At 36.0% G+C, this 19,749-nt stretch overlaps 1 protein-coding gene across 7 annotated transcripts in view; it reads right to left on the minus strand.

Annotated features, from left to right (window-relative positions):
• CEP83 (centrosomal protein 83) overlaps positions 1–19,749 on the minus strand; it is a 152,023-nt gene that overhangs the window by 85,314 nt on the left and 46,960 nt on the right. For 6 of the 7 annotated variants that reach the window (XR_005529160.1, XR_005529159.1, XM_039236629.1 and 3 more), the window contains 2 exons: positions 10,111–10,384; positions 9,277–9,427 (listed from right to left, as the gene is read on the minus strand). Coding sequence is in view for 5 of the 7 variants with exons in the window: in XM_039236629.1 (XP_039092560.1) it covers positions 9,277–9,427; positions 10,111–10,283 (324 nt within the window). In the remaining 2 variants the exon portion in view is untranslated. Of the gene's footprint in view, positions 1–9,276; positions 9,428–10,110; positions 10,385–11,676; positions 11,679–13,691; positions 13,703–19,749 lie in introns of those variants that run through there. The other variant, XM_039236630.1, reaches the window with a different exon arrangement.

Raw genomic sequence — 19,749 nt, forward strand, 5'->3', positions numbered from 1 at the left:
GAAAAAACAGAAATTCTGAACAAACCCATAACTAGTGAAGAAATTGAATCAGTTATCAAAAATCCCTGAACAAAAAAGCCCTGGACCTGATGGCTCCCCTGGGGAATTCTCCCAGACATTTAAAACGGAATTAATCCCAATTCTTCCCAAGCTATTCCAAAAAATAGAAATTGAAGGAAAACTTCCAGACTCATTTTATGAAGCCAGCATCACTGATTCCCTAGCCAGACAGAGATCCAGCAAAAAAAGAGAACTACAGACCAATATCCTTCATGAATACAGATGCAAAAATCCTCAACAAGATACTTGCAAATCAAATCCAACAACACATAAAAAGAATTATCCACCAAGATCAAGTGGGATTCATTCCTAGGTTACAGGGCTGGTTCAGTATTTGCAAATCAATCAACATGATACATCACATCAACAAAAGAAAAGATAAAACCCATATGATCTTGTCGATAGATGCAGAAAACACATTTGACAAAATACAACATCCCTTCTTAATAAAGACCTTTGAGAAAATCGGGATAGAAGGAACTTACTTCAACATCATAAAAGCCAACTATGAGAAGCCCTCAGCTAACATCATCCTCAACAGGGAAAAACTGAGAGCTTTCCCCCTGAGATCAGGAACACGACAGGGATGTCCACTCTCACCAATGTTGTTTAACATAGTGCTGGAAGTCCTAGCATCAGCCATCAGACAACAAAAGGAAATAAAAGGAATCAGAATCCGCAAGGAAGAAGTCAAACTTTCACTTTTCACAGACAACATGATACTCTAAATAGAAAACCTGACAGACTCCACCAGAAGACTACTAGAACTGATCCAAGAATTCCGCCAAGTTGCAGGGTACAAAATCAACATATAGAAACCGGTTGCATTTTTATACACCAATAATGAAGCAAAAGAAAGAGAAATCAAGAAACTGATCCCGTTCACAATTGCACAAAAAAGCATAAAATACCTAGGAATAAACCTAACCAAGGATATAAGAGATCTGTATGATGAAAATTATAGAAAACTTATGAAGGAAACTGAAGAAGACACAAAGAAATTGAAAAACATTCCATGCTCATGGGTTGGAAGAATAAATGTAGTTAAAATGTCATTACTACCCAAAGCAATCTACACATTCAATGCAATCCCAATCAAAATTGCACCAGCATACTTCTCAAAACTAGAACAAACTATCCTAAAATTTGTATGGAACCACAAAAGACCCCAAATAGCCAAGGTAATATTGAAGAAGAAAACCAAAACAGGAGGCATCACCATCCCAGACTTTAGCCTCTACTACAAAGCTGTCATCATCAAGACAGTATGGTATCGGCACAAAAACAGACACTTAGACCAATGGAATAGAATTGAGAACTCACAAGTGGACCCAAAAGGATACAGCCAACTAATCTTTGACAAAGCAGGAAAGAATATCCAATGGAAAAAAAGCCTCTTTAACAGATGGTGCTGGGAGAACTGGACAGCAATATGCAGAAGAATGAAACTAGATCATTTTCTCACACCATACACAAAAATAAACTCAAAATGGATAAAGGACCTGAACGTGAGACAGGAAACCTACAAAACCCTAGAGAAGAAATTAGGAAACAACCTCCTTGACATCCACCACAGCAATTTCTTACTTGACACATCCCCAAAGGCAAGGGAATCAAGAGCAAAAATGAACTACTGGGACCTCATCAAGATTAAAAGCTTCAGCACAGCAAAGGAAACAATCCATAAAACTAATAGGCAACCGATGGAATGGGAAAAGATAGTTGCAAATGACATATCAGATAAAGGGATAATATCCAAAATCTATAAAGAACTCACCAAACTCCACACCTGAAAAACAAACAACCCAGTGAAGAAATGGGCAGAAGATATGAACAGACACTTCTCCAAAGAGGACATCCAAATGGCCAACAGACACATGAAACGATGCTCAGCATCCCTCCTCATCAGGGAAATACAATGCAAAACCACACTGAGATACCACCTCATGCCGGTCAGAGTGGCTAAAATGAGCAAATCAGAGGACTGTAGATGCGGGTGAGGATGTGGAGAAACGGGCACCCTCCTACACTGTTGGTGGGAATGTAAACTGGTGCAGCCCATCTGGAATACAGTGTGGAGATTGCTCAAAAGTTTACAATAGAACTCCCCTAGGACGCAGCATTAGCACTGCTAGAATTTGACCCAAGGGATACAGGAGTGCTGATGCATAGGGGCACATGGACCTCAATATTCATAGCAGCACTCTCAACAAGAGTCAAAACATGGAAAGAGCCTGAGTGTCTATCAGTGGATGAATGGATCAAGAAAATGTGGGTTATCTATACGATGGAATACTACCTGGCAATGAGAAAGAATGAAATCTGGCCATGTGTAGCAACATGGATGGACCTTGAGGGTGTTATGCTGAGCAAAATCAGTCAGGCAGAGAAGGACAAATACCATATGTTTGCACGTATAGGAGGATTAGGTGGAACTTAACGGAGGACAAAGGGGGAGAAGGGGGGAAATAGTGGGGGAGCAGGAGAGAGGCAAACCATGAAAGACATGAATGCTGAGAACAAACTGAAGACTGATGGGTGTGGGGGTGGAGGGGGGAGATGCGCATGGAGGAAGGCACTTGTGGGGATGAGCACTGGGTGTTATATGGAAACCAACTTAACAATAAACTATTTGTAACAAAAAAAACAAAACAAAATCTTAAAAATAAGACCTAGAAAGATGAAACTGCTTTCAAGTAACTGTGCCCAAGAACAAAGCTCAAAAATATTTATCAGAATACAAAACTATCTAGCACTCAACATGAAATTAACAATGTCTAGCACCCAAAAAAATTTTATCAGAAATGCAAAGAAGCAGGAAAACATTACCCACGAAAACAAGAAAAGCAAACAACTCAGTTGATACAGATTTTAGAATTAGCAAAAACATTAAAACTGAATTATAACTGAATAACGTATGTTCAAAAAGCTAGAAAAAATACTGAACATGTTAAGTAGATATAAGGATGGTATAAAAAAGTCCAAAATTGGACCTCAGATTAAAAAGTATAATTTCTGAGATGAAAAATACACTGTATGGGATTAATGGAAGCTTAGATAGTACAGAAGAAAAAAGATCAGTGAACCTGAAGACATGACAATAGAATCTATCCAAGATGCAACAGGAGACAAAAAGATTGAAAATAAATGAAATGAGCATCAGTGAGTTACAGGAAAACTTTAAGTAGCCTAATAATGGAATCGTGAAAGGAGATCAAAGAAGGCAGAAAAAACTTTTTTCAGAAGTAACGTACAAAAATTTTCTATATGTGATAAAAACTGTAACCCCACAGACCCAAGAAGCTCAATAAATCCTAAGCACCAGAAAGTTGAAGTAAAAGGCACATCAATCAAATTGCTCAATATCAGCAATAAAGAGGAGGGCCTGGCTGGCTCAGTCAGTAGAGCATGTGATTCTTAAAATCAGAGTCGTGAGTTCAAGCCCCACACTGGGCGTGGAGCCTACTTAAAAAAAAAATAAATTTAGCAATAAAGAGAAAATCTTAAAGAGCAGCCAAGAAAAAAAAGGCTCACTGCATACACAGAACAAAACCTAAGAACGACAGCAAATTTCTTATGTAAAACAACATCAGTGAAAAGACAGAACAATATCTTTAAAGTACTAAGGAGGGAAACAGTCAACCTAGAAATGAATACTCAGCAAAAATATCTTTAAAATCAATTATTTTAGATGTATAAGGGCTCAAAAAAATTCTCACCAATAGATCTGTACTATAAGAAATGTTAAAGAAAATCTTTAATACAGTAGAAAAATAATACAAGCAGGATTATGGTTCTACACAAAGGAGAAATGAACACTGAAGTTGGTAACTACACAAGAATCTTATAATCTATAAAGTCTCTGATAAAAAGTCTTTGTAAGATTTTTTTTCGTTACCTCCTAAGAATCTTATAAAAAACAAACACACACACACTTAAAAAAAAAAATCTGGGGGCGCCTGGGTGGCTTAGTTGGTTAAGCGTCCGACTTTCGCTTGGGTCATGATCTCGCGGTTCGTGGGTTCGAGCCTCGCGTCGGGCTCTGTGCTGACTGCCAGCTCAGAGCCTGGAGCCTGTTTCAGTCTGTGACTCCCTCTCTCTCTGACCCTCCCCTGCTCAAGCTGTGTCTCTCTCTCTCCTAGAAATAAATAAAACATTAAAAAAAAAAGACTGTCTAAAAAAAAAGTAAAATAAAGACATCTTTCCACCTGCAACAACATTGATGGACCTAGAGAGTGTTATGCTAAGTGAAATAAGTCNGACTCCCTCTCTCTCTGACCCTCCCCTGCTCACGCTGTCTCTCTCTCTCTCCTAGAAATAAATAAAACATTAAAAAAAAATTAAAAAAAAAAAAATCTGTTATCCTCCCCTCTCCCCATCAAAACACACATAGAGTTAGAGGATTTTCCACGTGCTATTTTAGGAGGAAAGTATGCTGTCTTAAGATTTCTAATGGAATACTGCCACCACTTGTCTCAAAAGAAACTTAACAAAAATGTATCATTACCTATATTAAATCTATATTACACCAACACTTGTCATGCTGATATAAAACAGACCAATATTTTTCAAAGAACGTTTTAATTTAAGAAGGCAAATATTGCTGTGCCGGAGAGTCTTAACAAGTTAATGACAAACTGAATAATAAATTTTGCTGAGCTTCCTAGCAGCCAAATAAAGTAGGAAAAATACTGGGTTATATAGTTTCAATTGCCTGGCAGCATAAAGAAAGCATATAAATTTTTGGTAAAGTAACTTTTAAAATTTGTATCAGAAAATATAACAACTCATATTTAAAAAAAAGTTTGGCTAACATGGTACATAACAATAGAATAACAATAGCTAACACGTTCTAACCACTTAACTATATCAAAGCACTGTACTAACACTCTCTATGCATTGTCTCATTCCATCTTTACAATCATCCTAAAAGTCAGACACTATTACTATTCCCATTCACTGCAACTATACAAGTGACACCGAAATATTCTTTAATTGACTGTCTTTTATATCATTTTTCTATAAAAGCCAAAGGGATATTAAATCTTCACTCAGAAAAGGCATTTTGCAGGTAGACAAGATAATACATGTTTATTCTGAAAATAATCATCTTTCATAAACATTTATTAAAATGTTTCTTACTGATTCTACTTTGTGGAATTGATTTTATTCAACTGGCAATTTGTACAAAGTGCAAACATCCATAAAGCAAATAGCTACATTGCTTCAACATGTGTATATAAATAGAGAGAGAGATCTCTCTTTACTTAGCTTATTTTTACCAGATACATATCATATAGAAACCAGTTATGTTTATTTTGAAAAAGAGAGACTTTACCAGATAAATTATATTTGTCAGCAAACATCTGGGAAGTTATGGAGAAATGTCCTAAGTTACTTTGTGTAGATCCAAGGAATAGTACAACAACCAAGGGAGAGACAACAGGGAAGATGATTTCATTTCAGTATGAGAGGGGAAATATTTAACATATTCCAATACATAAATGGAACTGGATCACTTTAAACATTCACTGGGTTCTCTTGCATTGAAAGCAATGAAGCAGGGAATAAAAATCCCTGTGTCACAAATGTTCCAAAAAGGAATTCTGCTTTGGACAGTGTGTTAGTTTCCCAGAGCTACCATAACAAAATACCACAAATACGTATCTTAAAACAACAGAATTTGTCTTACAGGCTAGAAGTCCAAAATCAAGTTGTCAGCAAGGCCACACTCCCTTTGAAAACTGTAGGGAAGGATCCTTCTTTGCCTCTTTCTAGCTCCTGGCAGTGTGCTGGTGATCCTGGCCATTCCTTGGCAGCCGCAGCACTTGGATCTCTGCTTCTGTCACTACAGGACATTCTCCCTACTCCCCTCCTGCCCCTCACCCATGTGTTTCTGTCTTTGCATCTGTTCTCTACTTCTTCTAAGGACACCAGTCATATTGGATTAAGGACCCATTATCCTTCAATATGACCCCATCTTGACTAATTACATCTGCAAAGGCTATTTTCAAATAAGGTCACGTTCTGAAGTACTGAGCATTAGAAGTTCAACATACCTTTTTGGTGGACACAATTTAACTCATGACAGGAAAAAATGAGATCATTATCAACTCTAAGATGCTTAAGCTTTAGGTACATATGAGAGAAGAACACTGTATTCTATATGAACAGAACAACATTTTCAATTCACTCATTTGTTCTATTTACTCGTCATTCATTCAACAAATATTTGCTACTATAAAATATATAAATACAAATATAAATATACTTGAGCACTGGGAACACATGAAAAATGCTCCTGCCCTACGGAACCTGCATTCAAATAGAATAAAAATGGCCATCATTTAGGAGTTTCTACTGTGTCAGACATTGTACTAAAAGTCTACATGTTATCTCATTAGTCTTCATAGCCAACTGTTAACAACTTTTACCCTCTTCACATGACAAAACAAAGGCATAAAAAACAACTGTTTATTAAAGGTCATCATCTCATTGGTGAACTGACCCATTTTTTATTATAAAAATAAACTTTTTATCTTAAGTGACATCTTTTTGTCTTGAAGTCTATTTTATCCAATATTAATATAAACACTCCAGTCTTCAGTTTATTGTTTGCACGTACTTGGTACAAATAAGTATGTCTAGATGTTACTCTGAAGAAAGTGATGATCTCTGCAATGCCTGAAGAATACTTTGAACTCCTTGGGTTCAGTGTTCACTGATTCTCATTTACATAGGTCTCTGAATTTTTGCAAAACAAATTAATGCACCAATTTTATAGCTTAAATTACATTTCCCTACTCAACTCCTATTTCTGAGGTTTTTATTTGTTTAAATGTCCTGAATATTTAAAAAACAGGAGAGACTCCAACCCAAGCTCAGTGGTGGTGTTTCCAACAATGGAAGATTTCAAGAAGATACTGAATAACCAACCTCTAACACTGCTGTCCAAGAAATCCATGAATTGGGTGATATGCCCCATACTAGATGAAAGACAGCTTTTTACTCTATCAACCTAAAATTCCAGTATTAAAAATACCTTGTTATTTGTACCAAGCACTTGATAAGCAGAGATACATAGTTGGTGCCATTTAGAGATTAAATCAATATAGGAAAATATCACTGCTAATATCTACTAATTTGAAATTTATGGTAAATTTGACTGGTGCTATAGTTAAATTTAGCTTGGTCAACTTTCTAGACAAGTGAGAAACAAAACTATAATCAGTACTTTAGTATCAACTATCTTTTGCTTTAGAAACACCATTTATCTTACATTGCACACATAAATTATGTGCCCATATTGTTTTCATAGTCCTTTAAGTGGCCTCTTAAAAATAACTATCAGTCTTGTGAACTATACCTCAATAATAAAAATAATTTTTAATAAAAAAGAAAACCTCGAAAAAACCTATCAGTCTTTTTTTTTTTTTTAGCTCAGCTTCAGTTATAATAAAGAAAAATTAGTAAAACTTTAAAAAATACTCTTTAGGGGCGCCTGGGTGGCTCAGTTGGTTAAGTGTCCAACTTTGGCTCAGGTCATGATCTCACAGTTGATGGGTTTGAGCCCCGCGACGGGCTCTGTGCTGACAGCTAGCTCAGAGCCTGGAGCCTGTTTTGAATTCTGTGTCTCTCTCTCTCTCTGACCCTCCCCTGCTCACACTGTCTCTCTCTCTCTCTCATAAAAACATTATTAATGTTTTAAATAAATAAAACATTTTTAAAAATTATAAAAAAGAAAATAAATAAATAAAAATACTCTTTAACTCTGAATATTTATCAATTCAAACCAGCCTTTCCCCTAATTATTCTAAATAGTGAAATACCTAAATCAGAACAGGTAATTTAATACAAATTTACATAAAATAACAGTTTCATGGCTAAACCCTATGCGGTAGCTAACACTGTAGAATATGTGAAAGAATATTAAATTATACCACCTGGAAATGTAGCAAAATACTCATTAAGAAGATAGGCAGAACTCACCAAATTTACCAAGATCTGACTACTTTTGTACCATAGGGACAAAGGGCAGGCCTCCCCAAGACGGGCTGTGTGGAATAAGTTTAGGAATTCCCTGAGCTTGCACCAATGTGTTAACAAGGCATAAGGAATTAGAAAGCCACAGGATGTACACACCCAAGTTTAGGTAAAGTGGGGGAGGGGGGGGGAGACACAAAGGCCTCACTAAAGGACAAAGGTACAGGAATAGGGAATCTCAGGATGAAAACATCCAAGATGAGGTAAATAAAATTAGGTATTCAGGGCTGAAACATCCCCGAATTTAGCACAATAGCAGAAAGCTGTTTTCACAGGAAGGACCAAATAAGGTAAACAGATAAATAGGGCTACAGACCAATGTGGGAGTGGAGCTAAATAGCAAAAGAAAGGTGACTTGTTCACCCTGAGGTAGCATGCTTAGTCTTTCTGGTCCCCTAGACCAGTTTAGGTAAACAGAGGTGGTGCCTCATGTCTTCTGTAAACAACCTTCTGCCAGGATTTTGTTTTGTATTAACCCAAACCCCTAATACCACATATCTTCAAAACCCCCTTTCCCTCATGTCCATGAGTTAAGTGTTCACGATTTCATTATCTCTTTGTGCACGCTCATAAGGTTTGTAAGCCTTCTGATCCTAATAAAAACAGAGCAAGAACCCTAACGTGGGGATCTTGTCTCCTCCCAGACATTAGTCTCTCTCGAATTTTTAATCCTGCGTCCCACTTTTTTGCTGGACAAGAAAGAACTCCAGACCCAGAGTCCTGGACAATGGGCCAGTTTGGCGTGAAGATTATTTTGGCTTAAAAGTAATCAAAACCCTTCAGATTCAGGAAGAGCTCTTTATTTTTCCCTCAACTGCCTAAATTGAACTGGAAAGGGGAGCCTATACCAAGAGGAGAGCTATTAACAGAGGTTCCTCTGTGAATAAGAAATTTATCCACTTAACAGTTCAATCGTTGTTTTCCAAACATCTCCTCTCACCATACTGCTAACGATCTTCTTTCCCCTTGTAGCCCCAGACTTTACCAGTCTCCCTAGCTGGTATATAAGATGTCATATAAGCATCCTGTTGCCTGTCATTGGAATTCCATGTGTATGGATTCTGCATACTTACAAAACTAAATTCGATTTTCTATTAATTTGTCTCATGTCAATTTGATTCTTAGTCCAACTATTAAGGACCTTGAGGGGCTAACTAAAATATATCTTCTTACCTGCAGTTTCATTTCTTCTAAGTCTTTAGTTTTCTCTATTAATTCCCCTCGTAGCTCTTCAAGCAGCAGCTGAAATTTTTCTTGGTGAGTTTGCTTTTCATTTAATAGGCGCTTAAGTTCATTTTGTGACTTTATGTACTCATCTTGCAACCTGATTTTTAAAAAAAGAACTTAATTTTAAGGATATCCTTTAGTTTCTAATGACCTTACATAATGTAAAATCAACCAACAGTATAGAACAAGACCAGTATCATTTATTCCATTAAATTCACAAACATCTTTTCTTTACAGAGTTTCACTTAATTATTAATACTGTAGTTTATAAATACAATTGTACTTGAGGGGTGCCTGGGTGGCTCAGTTGGTTAAGCATTTGACTCTTGATTTCAGCTCAGGATATAATCTCACAGTTTGTGGGTTCGTAGGTTTGAACTCTATGTCATGCTCTGCACGGACAGTGTGGAGCCTGCTTGGGATTCTCTCTCTCCCACTTTCTCTCTCCTCTCTCTCTGCCCTCCCCCACCACACTCTCTCTCTCTCAAAATAAATACAATTTTACTTGCCAGGGGAAAAACACACTTAGCCACCTAGGTAACATTTAATTTTCTAGGTCTTGCTACTTTCAAAGCAAGACTTTTATCAATTCATAACACACTTAAGATTATGCTTAGTTTTGAATTAAGTAATTTTAAAGTGAAAATCTTACTGTGTTAAAAAGAAGTTTTAAATCTACGTACTACAAACTAACAAAACTATACTGTATGTTCCAGAGCAAATTCAGACCAAAAAAAAATTGTTAATAAAGCCCCTCACCTCCAAATTTAAGCAATTTACCTTGTGTGTTCAACTTTAAGAGTCTGATAGTTAGTTTTATGATGTTCACATCGTAACCTTTCATCAGTTAACATTTTTTGGAACTCAGATTGAGAATTTGTCAGTCCACTGTCTCCACCAGGAGGAAATATGGTGGGAAAAGTGTCCATACTGGTAAGTGAGCAGATCACCATGTAAAAGTCAGTTCTGGCTTCCTTATTGTCTTAGTTTTCTTTTCAAGAGTATTTTCCACTTCCTTCTTGCTAAGACAAACTCTCAGGATGTCAAATTATACCTGCACAGAGAAATGAACTTGGTTAGTGATGAGGTAAACTCCTTCAGTTTTACATTCTTTTTATCATTTCTTGTTATTTAACTATCATTTCTATAACAAAGCCCAATTTTCAGATTTTTTAATTGTTTATAAAACAAAAAGAACAAAGTTGAATCATACCTTAACAAATTTTCTTTACTTCCACACTAAACTTATATGACCATCAATGTCACATCTTCAAGTACTGACCTAACTAAAACTACCAACTTTTCCAGTTTAGGATCTCTTGGATTCACAAACCACAGACAGTTCCTGAAGCTACTGGGGTAAACTTCAAAGAAGGATCCTAGTACAAAATCCACACTGTGAAATCAGGGGAAAACCATATGTAACTTGATTAATGGCTGGATAAAATTATAATGTTCACAAAGATGACCTTAAACAAGTAACTATGTTTGTGATTAATGCTACAAAGGGTCTTTCATTTGACACAAGGTAAGCTGTACTCATGCTGTTGACTCAGATGAGAAATAAGTCCACACATAAATGATAATCACCTATGTGTTTGCACTGTGCTATGAACAGAAACTAAATCACCTCAGCTATCCCCAAAAGCACCGATACAGGATTATGAAAGTAAATAAATGTTTGTCTAGAAGCAAAAAAATGATGACAGAGTATTCTTATTGTAAATAATTAAAAATGAAAGTTTTCATCAAAACAATTCTTCCCCCTTTAGCTTCCTTAATCTTTCTCAAGACCATTTCATTTATCTTTTCCTAACAGCATCTCCACTGGTCATGGGTTATCATGAAATACCTTTACTTACTACAAGAAAAGATCTTTAGCATACACAAACCAATCGTCAAACTACTCAGTCTCTCTCGTATTATACCACTTCTGATAAATTAATGTGATGTCTGCATGTTACCTAAGAAGACTTTTAAACTAAAATTGAAGTCACTTTGGTTTCCTGTCAAATCACATTTTAATAGAAAGGAAAAAGCTATTCAAGAGAACTTTACTTCTTATTCACGTTAAATGTGCAAAACTGCACTGTTTGTAGCAGCTGCCAGAATATTTTTCTGTCAAAAGTATACATGTGTCAGGGAATTAACTAACTGGATCATAAAACAGGCACATAATTTTGAATCTGCTTTTTGATACTAATTAATTTTTAAGAGAAACATACAATAAACTGATCTCATACTTTCTAATGATACCACCAAAAGGCATTATAAGATTTTAATTTTAATTAGCTAAAAGTTTAAACTACAGAATAAAAACCAAGAGCTACCCTTTAGTCCCACTACTACTGAAACAGATTTCCAAGATAAAATGAATAATTGTCTTTTCTAGTTGACAGCAAATATTCTAATTCCTATTTTATTTTATTTTTTTATTGTTTATTGTTTATTTTGTTTTACTGTTGACAGAGACAAAGTATGAGCAGCGGAGGGGAAGAGAAAGACACAGAACACGAAGCAGGCTCCAAACTGCTGTCAGCACAGAGCCTGACATGGGGCTTAAACTCACAAGCTATGAGATCATGACCTGAGCCAAAGTCACACACTTAACTGACTGAGCCACCCAGGTGCCCTTCACTATTTCTACTTTAAAACTGAAGTTAAGGTGAGCCTGGGTGGCTCAGTCAGTGGAGTGACTGACTCTTGATTCCAGCTCAGGTCATGATCTCATGGTTTGTGGGTTAGTGCCCTGTGTCAGGGTCTGTGCTGACAATGCTCAGCTGCTTGGGATTCTCTCTCCAACTCTCTGCCCCTCCCCCACCTGCCCAGGTGCACAAGCATGTGTACATTATCTCTCTCTCAAAATAAACAGACTTTAAAAATAAAAATAAAATGAAGTTAAGTCCCCATGGAAATAAAATTCACTAAGATCTGGACAGTTTAAGAAAATAAAGTTAATGATTTAAATCTTTCCCTTCTGGCAGTAAAACCTACTACAAATAGTTTTCAGGACTTCACTAATTGCAGGATATCCATTTCTCAATCAGCACAACCATTACCTTGTTAACCTTAAAAAAACAACAACAACAACAACAGTGTTTCTTCTTCCAGCTGGGATAATAAAGTAGCACCCAGGTACAAGGTCAAGTCCACGTCTTCCTCTTGTGTCTACAATTGGTAGGGAATGATAGCTCCCCTTGCTGAACCTCTCAACTTCATTTTAATGAGGTTTCCCATCATTAGTTTACACAACCTCATCTCCACATATAGTTCCATTGCAAATATATCTGTATTGCCCTCTGGTATCTTCTTGACTCAAAATTATGAACTCCTGGGTTTCATCTGCCAATAGTCTTTTACAGACTTTTCTCTTCTGTTAATTTCATAATCACAGAAAACTATCTGCCTATCTGCCAAGTCTTACTAAGGTCAGAATGAATTTTGTATCTGTTTTTGGGTGTTTTGCACATATATTGAGTCCTCCAGTTCAGCAATAATCAATTTATCAATGAAAATCTTGGAAAATAATAGTTATGGTAGTCTTCCAAAAAGATATCTGGTAACGCAGACAGAAAGGCCTTATAAAATGTAAGTCTTTCTCTGAACTTCAAAAGTGATTCCACAATTCTATATTCAAGCTTACAAAGAAAGAACTTCTAAATTTCATGCTAATTATATAAAGGCTTACAGGAAAAAACAAAAATCCCAATTAGCTTAATTAAACAATGTGGGATGTGTATTACCAATTTCTCATACCAAGAAATCTGAAGATAGGCTTAACTTCCAGTAATAAAGGACTAGGTAATTTAGATCACACTTCCTGTTTAGAACAAGATGGACATATATTTTAAAAATCTGCTTGAAGCTACTGGAGAACTAACAACAGAACAAATATTTACTGAAATGGAAACAAGGGAAGATGTGAATGCAAAAAGATAAGACTGGAATTTGGAACCACTCTGCCCTAGGGGCATTTGCCAGTTCCAGAGAGGTGGCTAAGAGACTGAACGCCTTCTGACAGTCAACAAATTCAAAGACACACACTATAACAACAAGGAGAAGGCCTGGTGAACATCCCCTTCATTCTGGATACAGACTTTAAAGGCTTACCCTTATTATCGTTACTAAATGTAATCCAGGTAACTGATCATAGAATAGGCTGCAACTTGCTCTAAAAAACAATTTTACAAATAAACGTGACATAATTTCTTAGAAATTTTAATTTTTTTTAATGTTTTTTTTTTAATTTATTTCTGAGAGAGAGAGAGAGAGAGAGCATGAACAGGGGAGGGTCAGAGAGAGAGGGAGTCACAGACTGAAACAGGCTCCAGGCTGAGCTGGCTGTCAGCACAGAGCCCGACGCGGGGCTCAAACTCACGGACTGTGAGATCATGACCTGAGCCAAAATCAGACCTCAACCGACTGAGCCATCTGGGTGCCCCAGAAATTTTAAAATTCAAGTTCATGGGAAGATAAGGGAACATGAATTAAAGTCACAAGAAGCAAAAGTATTTAAATAGATAACACAAGAGCCTCACTATGAGAGTTGTTAGACAACAATTCTAAAAGAAATTTTCTTATATTATTATTGTGTTTTAGACAATAGGAAACAAGGCTGAGTATTTTGTGAGAGAACTCAAAACCATAAAAAGAAACCAATGTAAACTCTAGAAGTGAAAAATTCTATAACCAAAAGTAAAAAAAAATCAATGCATATGCATAACAGCATAGATAACAGCAAGATAAGACATACTTTAAGGAGGAATTAGAAGTCATTAAATTATTTAAAAAAATATTTTTTTAAAAATTTTTTTAATGTTTTTTTATTTATTTCTAGGAGAGAGAGAGAGAGAGAGAGAGACAGCGTGAGCAGGGGAGGGTCAGAGAGAGAGGGAGTCACAGACTGAAACAGGCTCCAGGCTCTGAGCTGGCAGTCAGCACAGAGCCCGACGTGAGGCTCGAACCCACGAACCGCAAGATCATGACCTAAGCGAAAGTTGGACGCTTAACTGACCAAGCCACCCAGGCACCCCTAAAAAAAAATATTTTTAAAACAAGAAGGAATTAGAAGTTAAAAGAATACATTCAAGATAAAGTAGGAAGAGAAATAAGAATGAAAAATACAAAAAAGAAAATACAGAAAATAAAGTTAAAATGTCATTCTAACAGATATGTCAGTGGAGTTCCAAAAGTAAAGGAGAAGCAATACCTGGAAAATAAATAGATAAATATTTAAGTAGTTAAGAACCTCCCCCTAAAATGTTCTATAAACCCCACACATATAAATAAAAAGAATTCCATGCACATCACATTTAGAAATCCACACCTAAGAAAATCACTTTAAGATATTCCAAAAGAAAAAGGGAAAATCTTAAGATCAACCTAGAAAAGAGACAAAGTGTCTTAAAAAGAAGCAATAGACAGAACTGACTTCAACAATGAAAGCCAGAAAACATGCTACCTTTATAGTGCTGAAAGAAAATAACTGCCAAACTGACATTCTATAAATATAGCAAAAGAGGAAAAATCTTTAAAGACATTTTCAGACAAATGAAACAAATTCACCGCAAAAGATGTACAGCAAAAGAAACAGTAAAGGAGTCCTCCGTACCCAAGGGAAATTACCTTAGATGTGAACTGGACAATACAAAAATAAAGATAAATAAAAACTGGAAATATGTACATTATTCTAACTGAATACCAACTGCTTAAAATAATACCTTAGGGTTTTTTAACATATACAGTCTTATAATATATAAAGAAATAGCATCTATGTCAGTAAAGATAGAATTCCAAGTGTTATAGAGCCCTGTACTGTATGGGAAAAGGCTAAAGTATCAATGAATATTACACTTTGATAATTCAAAGATGCATAATATAATCACTAGGAATGGGGTTGGAAAATTATAGCTTATGAGCCAAGTTTGGCCTGATTCTTGTTTTGTATGGCCCCAAGCTAAAAATGTTATCTTTTAAGAGCTAAAAAAAAAAAAAAGAACACAGATGCAAAAATCCTCAACAAAATATTAACATATTGAATCCAACAATGTATAAAAAGATTTACACATCATGACCAAGTAGAATTTTTTCCAGGCATGCAAAGCTTGTTCAACATTAGGGAAAAAAAAAAAAGTCAATTAATGTAATCCATTACATGAATAGACTATAGCAAAAAAAAAATCACAGAATTATATCAATAGAAGCAGAAAAAGTATTTGACAAAATTTAATACCCATTCATAATTTTTAAAACTCAACAAATTAGGTATGGAGGGAACTTTATCAGCTTGATAAAGAACATGTATAAAAAATCTATAGCTAACATCATATTTAGAGGTGAGAAAATAGAAATTTTCCCACCAAGATCAAGAACAAACAAAAACATCCCCTCTGACTACTCCTTTTCAACGTCATAGTGGGAAGTCTTAGCTAATGTATTAAGACAAAAAAATAAAATAAAAGGCATACAAATACAGATAGAAGAAATAAAACGGTCTTTCTCTGCAGATGACATGACTGTGTAGAAGATCAAATTTTTAAAAAATCCTCCTGGAACTGATAAACATTATAGCAAGGTTGTAGGATAGATTTAACATACAATAATGTCTATCAGGGTGCTGGGGTAGCTGAGTCCGTTGGGTCCAGCTCTAGGTTTTAGCTCAGATAATGATCTCACGGTTCAGAATTCAAGACCAACAGTAGACTCTGTGCTGACAGTGCAGAGCCTGCTTTGGATTCTCTCTCTTTCTGCCCCTCAAACATTCTCGCTCTCTCAAGATAAACACGTAAGCAAACAAACAAAGTCTATCACTTTCCTACATATCAGCAATGAACAGGTGGAATTTAAGTTTAAAATACCATTTACATTAGTACTCCCCAAAAAGAAACAGCTGTAAACTGAACAAAACATGTACATTTTTTAATATGAGGAAAATTACTAAACTTTGATGAAAAAAACCACAAAGAACTAAATAAATGGAAAGATACTCTATGTTCATGGATAGGAAGACTCAATACTGCCAAGATGTAAGTTCTTCCCAACTTGATCTACAGATTCAATATGATCCCCAGAAGTTATTTATTTTGTGGATATCAACAAACAAATTCCAAAGTCTATGTACAAAGGCAAAAGACCCAGAATAGCCAATATAATATTGCAGAAAAACAGAGTCAGAGGATTGACACTATCTGACGTGAAACTCACCATAAAAGCAACAGTAAGTATGACAGTGTGATATTGGAAAAATAATAGACAAATTGGTTAATGGAACAGAAGAGTCCACATACAGACTAAAACAACTATAGTCAACTGATCTTTGACACAGGAGCACATGCAAAAATAATGCACATGCCAAAAAAAAAAGTGGATCTAGGTAGATGTTATACCCTCCACAAAAATTAGTTCCAATGTACATAAATGTAAAATGCAAAATTATCAAGTTCCTAGAACATAACAGAGGTCTCTGGTATGACAATGACATTTTAGATACACAACCAAGGGCAAGATCCATGAAAGAAATAACTGGTAAGTTAGACTTCATTTAAATTTATTTATTTTAATTTTTTAATGTGTATTTATTTTTGAGAGACAGAGCATGAGCAGGGAAGGAGCAGAGAGTGAGGGAGACACAGAATCTAACGTAGGCTCTAGGCTCTGAGCTACCTGTCAGCACAGAGGCTGATGTCAGGCTTGAACTCACAAACCGAGAGATTATGACCTAAGCCGAAGTTGGCCACTTAACAGACTGAGCCACCCAGGTGGCCTATACTTCATTAAAATTTAAAACTTCTGCTCTGTGGGGGTGCCTGGTGACTCAGTCAGTTAAGCATCTGACTTCAGATCAGGTCATGATCTTAAGATTTGTGAGTTCAAGCCCTGCATCAGGCTCTGGCCTGGAAGTTCAGAACCTGGAGCCTGCTTTGGATTGATTCTGTGTCTCCCTCTCTCTCTCTCTTACCCTCCTCTGCTCACATTCTGTGTTTCTCTCTCTCAAAAATAAACAAACATTAAAACTTCTGTTCTGTGAAAGACACTGTCAAGATAATGAGAAGTCATAGACTGGGAAAGACCTATATGATTAAGAACTGTTAAGCAAATACATAAAGTCAGATTCAACAATAAAAAAACAAACAACTGAATTAAATAATTGCCTAAAGACCTTAACACACATCTCACCAAAGAAGGTACATGAATGGCAAATAAGCATATGAAAAGATGTTCAACATCATATATCAGGAAATTGCAAATTGAAACAATAAGATGCTATTAAAAACCTATTAGAATGGCCCACATCCAAACAATTTCAACACCAAATGCTGGTGAATACGTGGAAAAATACGAACTCTAATTTGTTTGTCTTACCATATAGTCCAGCAACAGCACTCTTCGTTATTTACTCAAATTACATGAAAACTTACATTCACACAAAAACTTATACATGTTTATAGCAGCTTTATTCATAATTGCCAAACCATGGAAGCAACCAAGATGTCCTTCAGTAGGTGAATGGATAAATTGTTGTATATCTTAACAATGGAGTATTATTCAGCCCAAAAAAGAAAGGACTATCAAGCCATGAAGTGACATGAAGAAAAACTTAAGTGCATATTACTAAGTGAAAGAAACCCATCTAAAAGGGATACATACTGTTGGAGTCCAAGTATATAACATTCTGGAAGAGATGAAAAGGCGGAGCATGTAAGATTTTTATAGCAGTGAAATTATTCTGTATGATACTGTTATAACAGAATACATGCCAACATACATTTGTTAAAACTCACAGAATGTACAATACCTAGAGTGAACCTTAATGTAAACTATGGAGTGATAATAACATGTCAGTATAGGTTCATCAATTGTAATAAATGTACCACTCTTCTGGGAGATGTTAATAATAGTGGGGGGGGGCTGTGCATGTTTGAGGGCAGGGGGTATATGGGCACTCTCTGTGCTTTCTGCTCAATTTTTATACAAACCTAAAACAACTTTGAAAAAGGAAAGAAAGAAGGTAGAGAGGGTAAAAAAAACACATAACAGAAACTACACATGGCCTAATTTATTTACTTATCTGATTCTTCATAATAAGTTTCCTGAATCTATCTGTGGGATAACCACTGAGAATGCTAAAAGGGTAGAAAATTTTAAATTACTCACATCACTCTAATAAAGGGTTTCTCAGCCTTTGCACTGAGATTTTAGACCAGATAATTTTCTTTGTAGGAAGGGGGCTTTCCTGTACATTGTAGGATATTTAGTAACATTCCTAGTCTCTACCCATTAGATGCCAGTAGCACTGCTCCCCCCAGTAGTGAAAAACAAAAGGTCTCGACATTTTACCAAATGTACCCTAGAGAGGCAAAAATCACCTCTGTCTCTCCTTTAAGAATGGCCCTTCCATTAAGAATTCCATTTTTTTTTTTTTAACGTTTATTTATTTTGAGAGAGAGGGAGCGAGCAGGAGAGGGGCGGAGAGAGGAGACACAGAATCTGAAGCAGGCAGTGCTGATAGCACAGAGCCTGACACAGGGCTTGCACCCACCAACCACGAGATCATGACCTGAGCCAAAGTCAGATGTTCAACCCACTGAGCCACCCAGGCGCCCCAAAATTCCATTTAAAAGAAGGCAAGTAGGGAGATAAGATGGAACATAAATAAACAGGAAAACAGAAACAATTATACAGAAGACTTAGTCACATATATTAATTACTTTAAAGTAGATAAATGCTTCAAATAAATAAGAAATTAAAAAAGAACCCAACTATATATCTTTTTTATATGCCTTTTTAAAACATAAGGACATGAGGGGCACCTGGGTGGCTTAGTCGGTTAAGCGTCCAACTTTCGCTTAGGTCATGATCTCGCGGTTTGTGGGTTCGAGCCCCGCATCGGGCTTTGTGCTGACTGCCAGCTCAGAGCCTGGAGCCTGTTTCAGTCTGTGACTCTCTCTGACCTCTCTCTCTGACCCTCCCCTGCTCACGCTGTCTCTCTCTCTCTCTCTCCTAGAAATAAATAAAACATTAAAAAAAAAAAATTTTTAAACATAAGGACATGAAGAGTGAAAAAAAAAAAACCAAAAATATAATTAAGCATTAATCTAAAGATAGATGACAAAGACTCTACCTTCAGGGATCATTTCAATAGTTCGTTAAAGATAGATGACAAATCACATTAATATCAGATAAAGTAGATTTTAAGGCCCAAAAAATAACCAACAGAACAGTAGACAGAACAACCAACAGAAATAGTACTATAGATGAAGTAAGATATTTGTAATGATAAAAGGTGAAATACACCAGAAAGGTATGACAATTTTAATTTACACACAAAGTAGAAGGGGTCAGAACTACACGGTAAATAGACAAATTCAGAATCAAAGGGGGATAATTTAACCACTATTCTTGGTAACTAGTAGAACAAGC

Source organism: Hyaena hyaena, unplaced genomic scaffold, assembly GCF_003009895.1.
Source record: "Hyaena hyaena isolate Hyena2069 unplaced genomic scaffold, ASM300989v1 scaffold_113, whole genome shotgun sequence".
Taxonomy (NCBI): domain Eukaryota; kingdom Metazoa; phylum Chordata; class Mammalia; order Carnivora; family Hyaenidae; genus Hyaena; species Hyaena hyaena.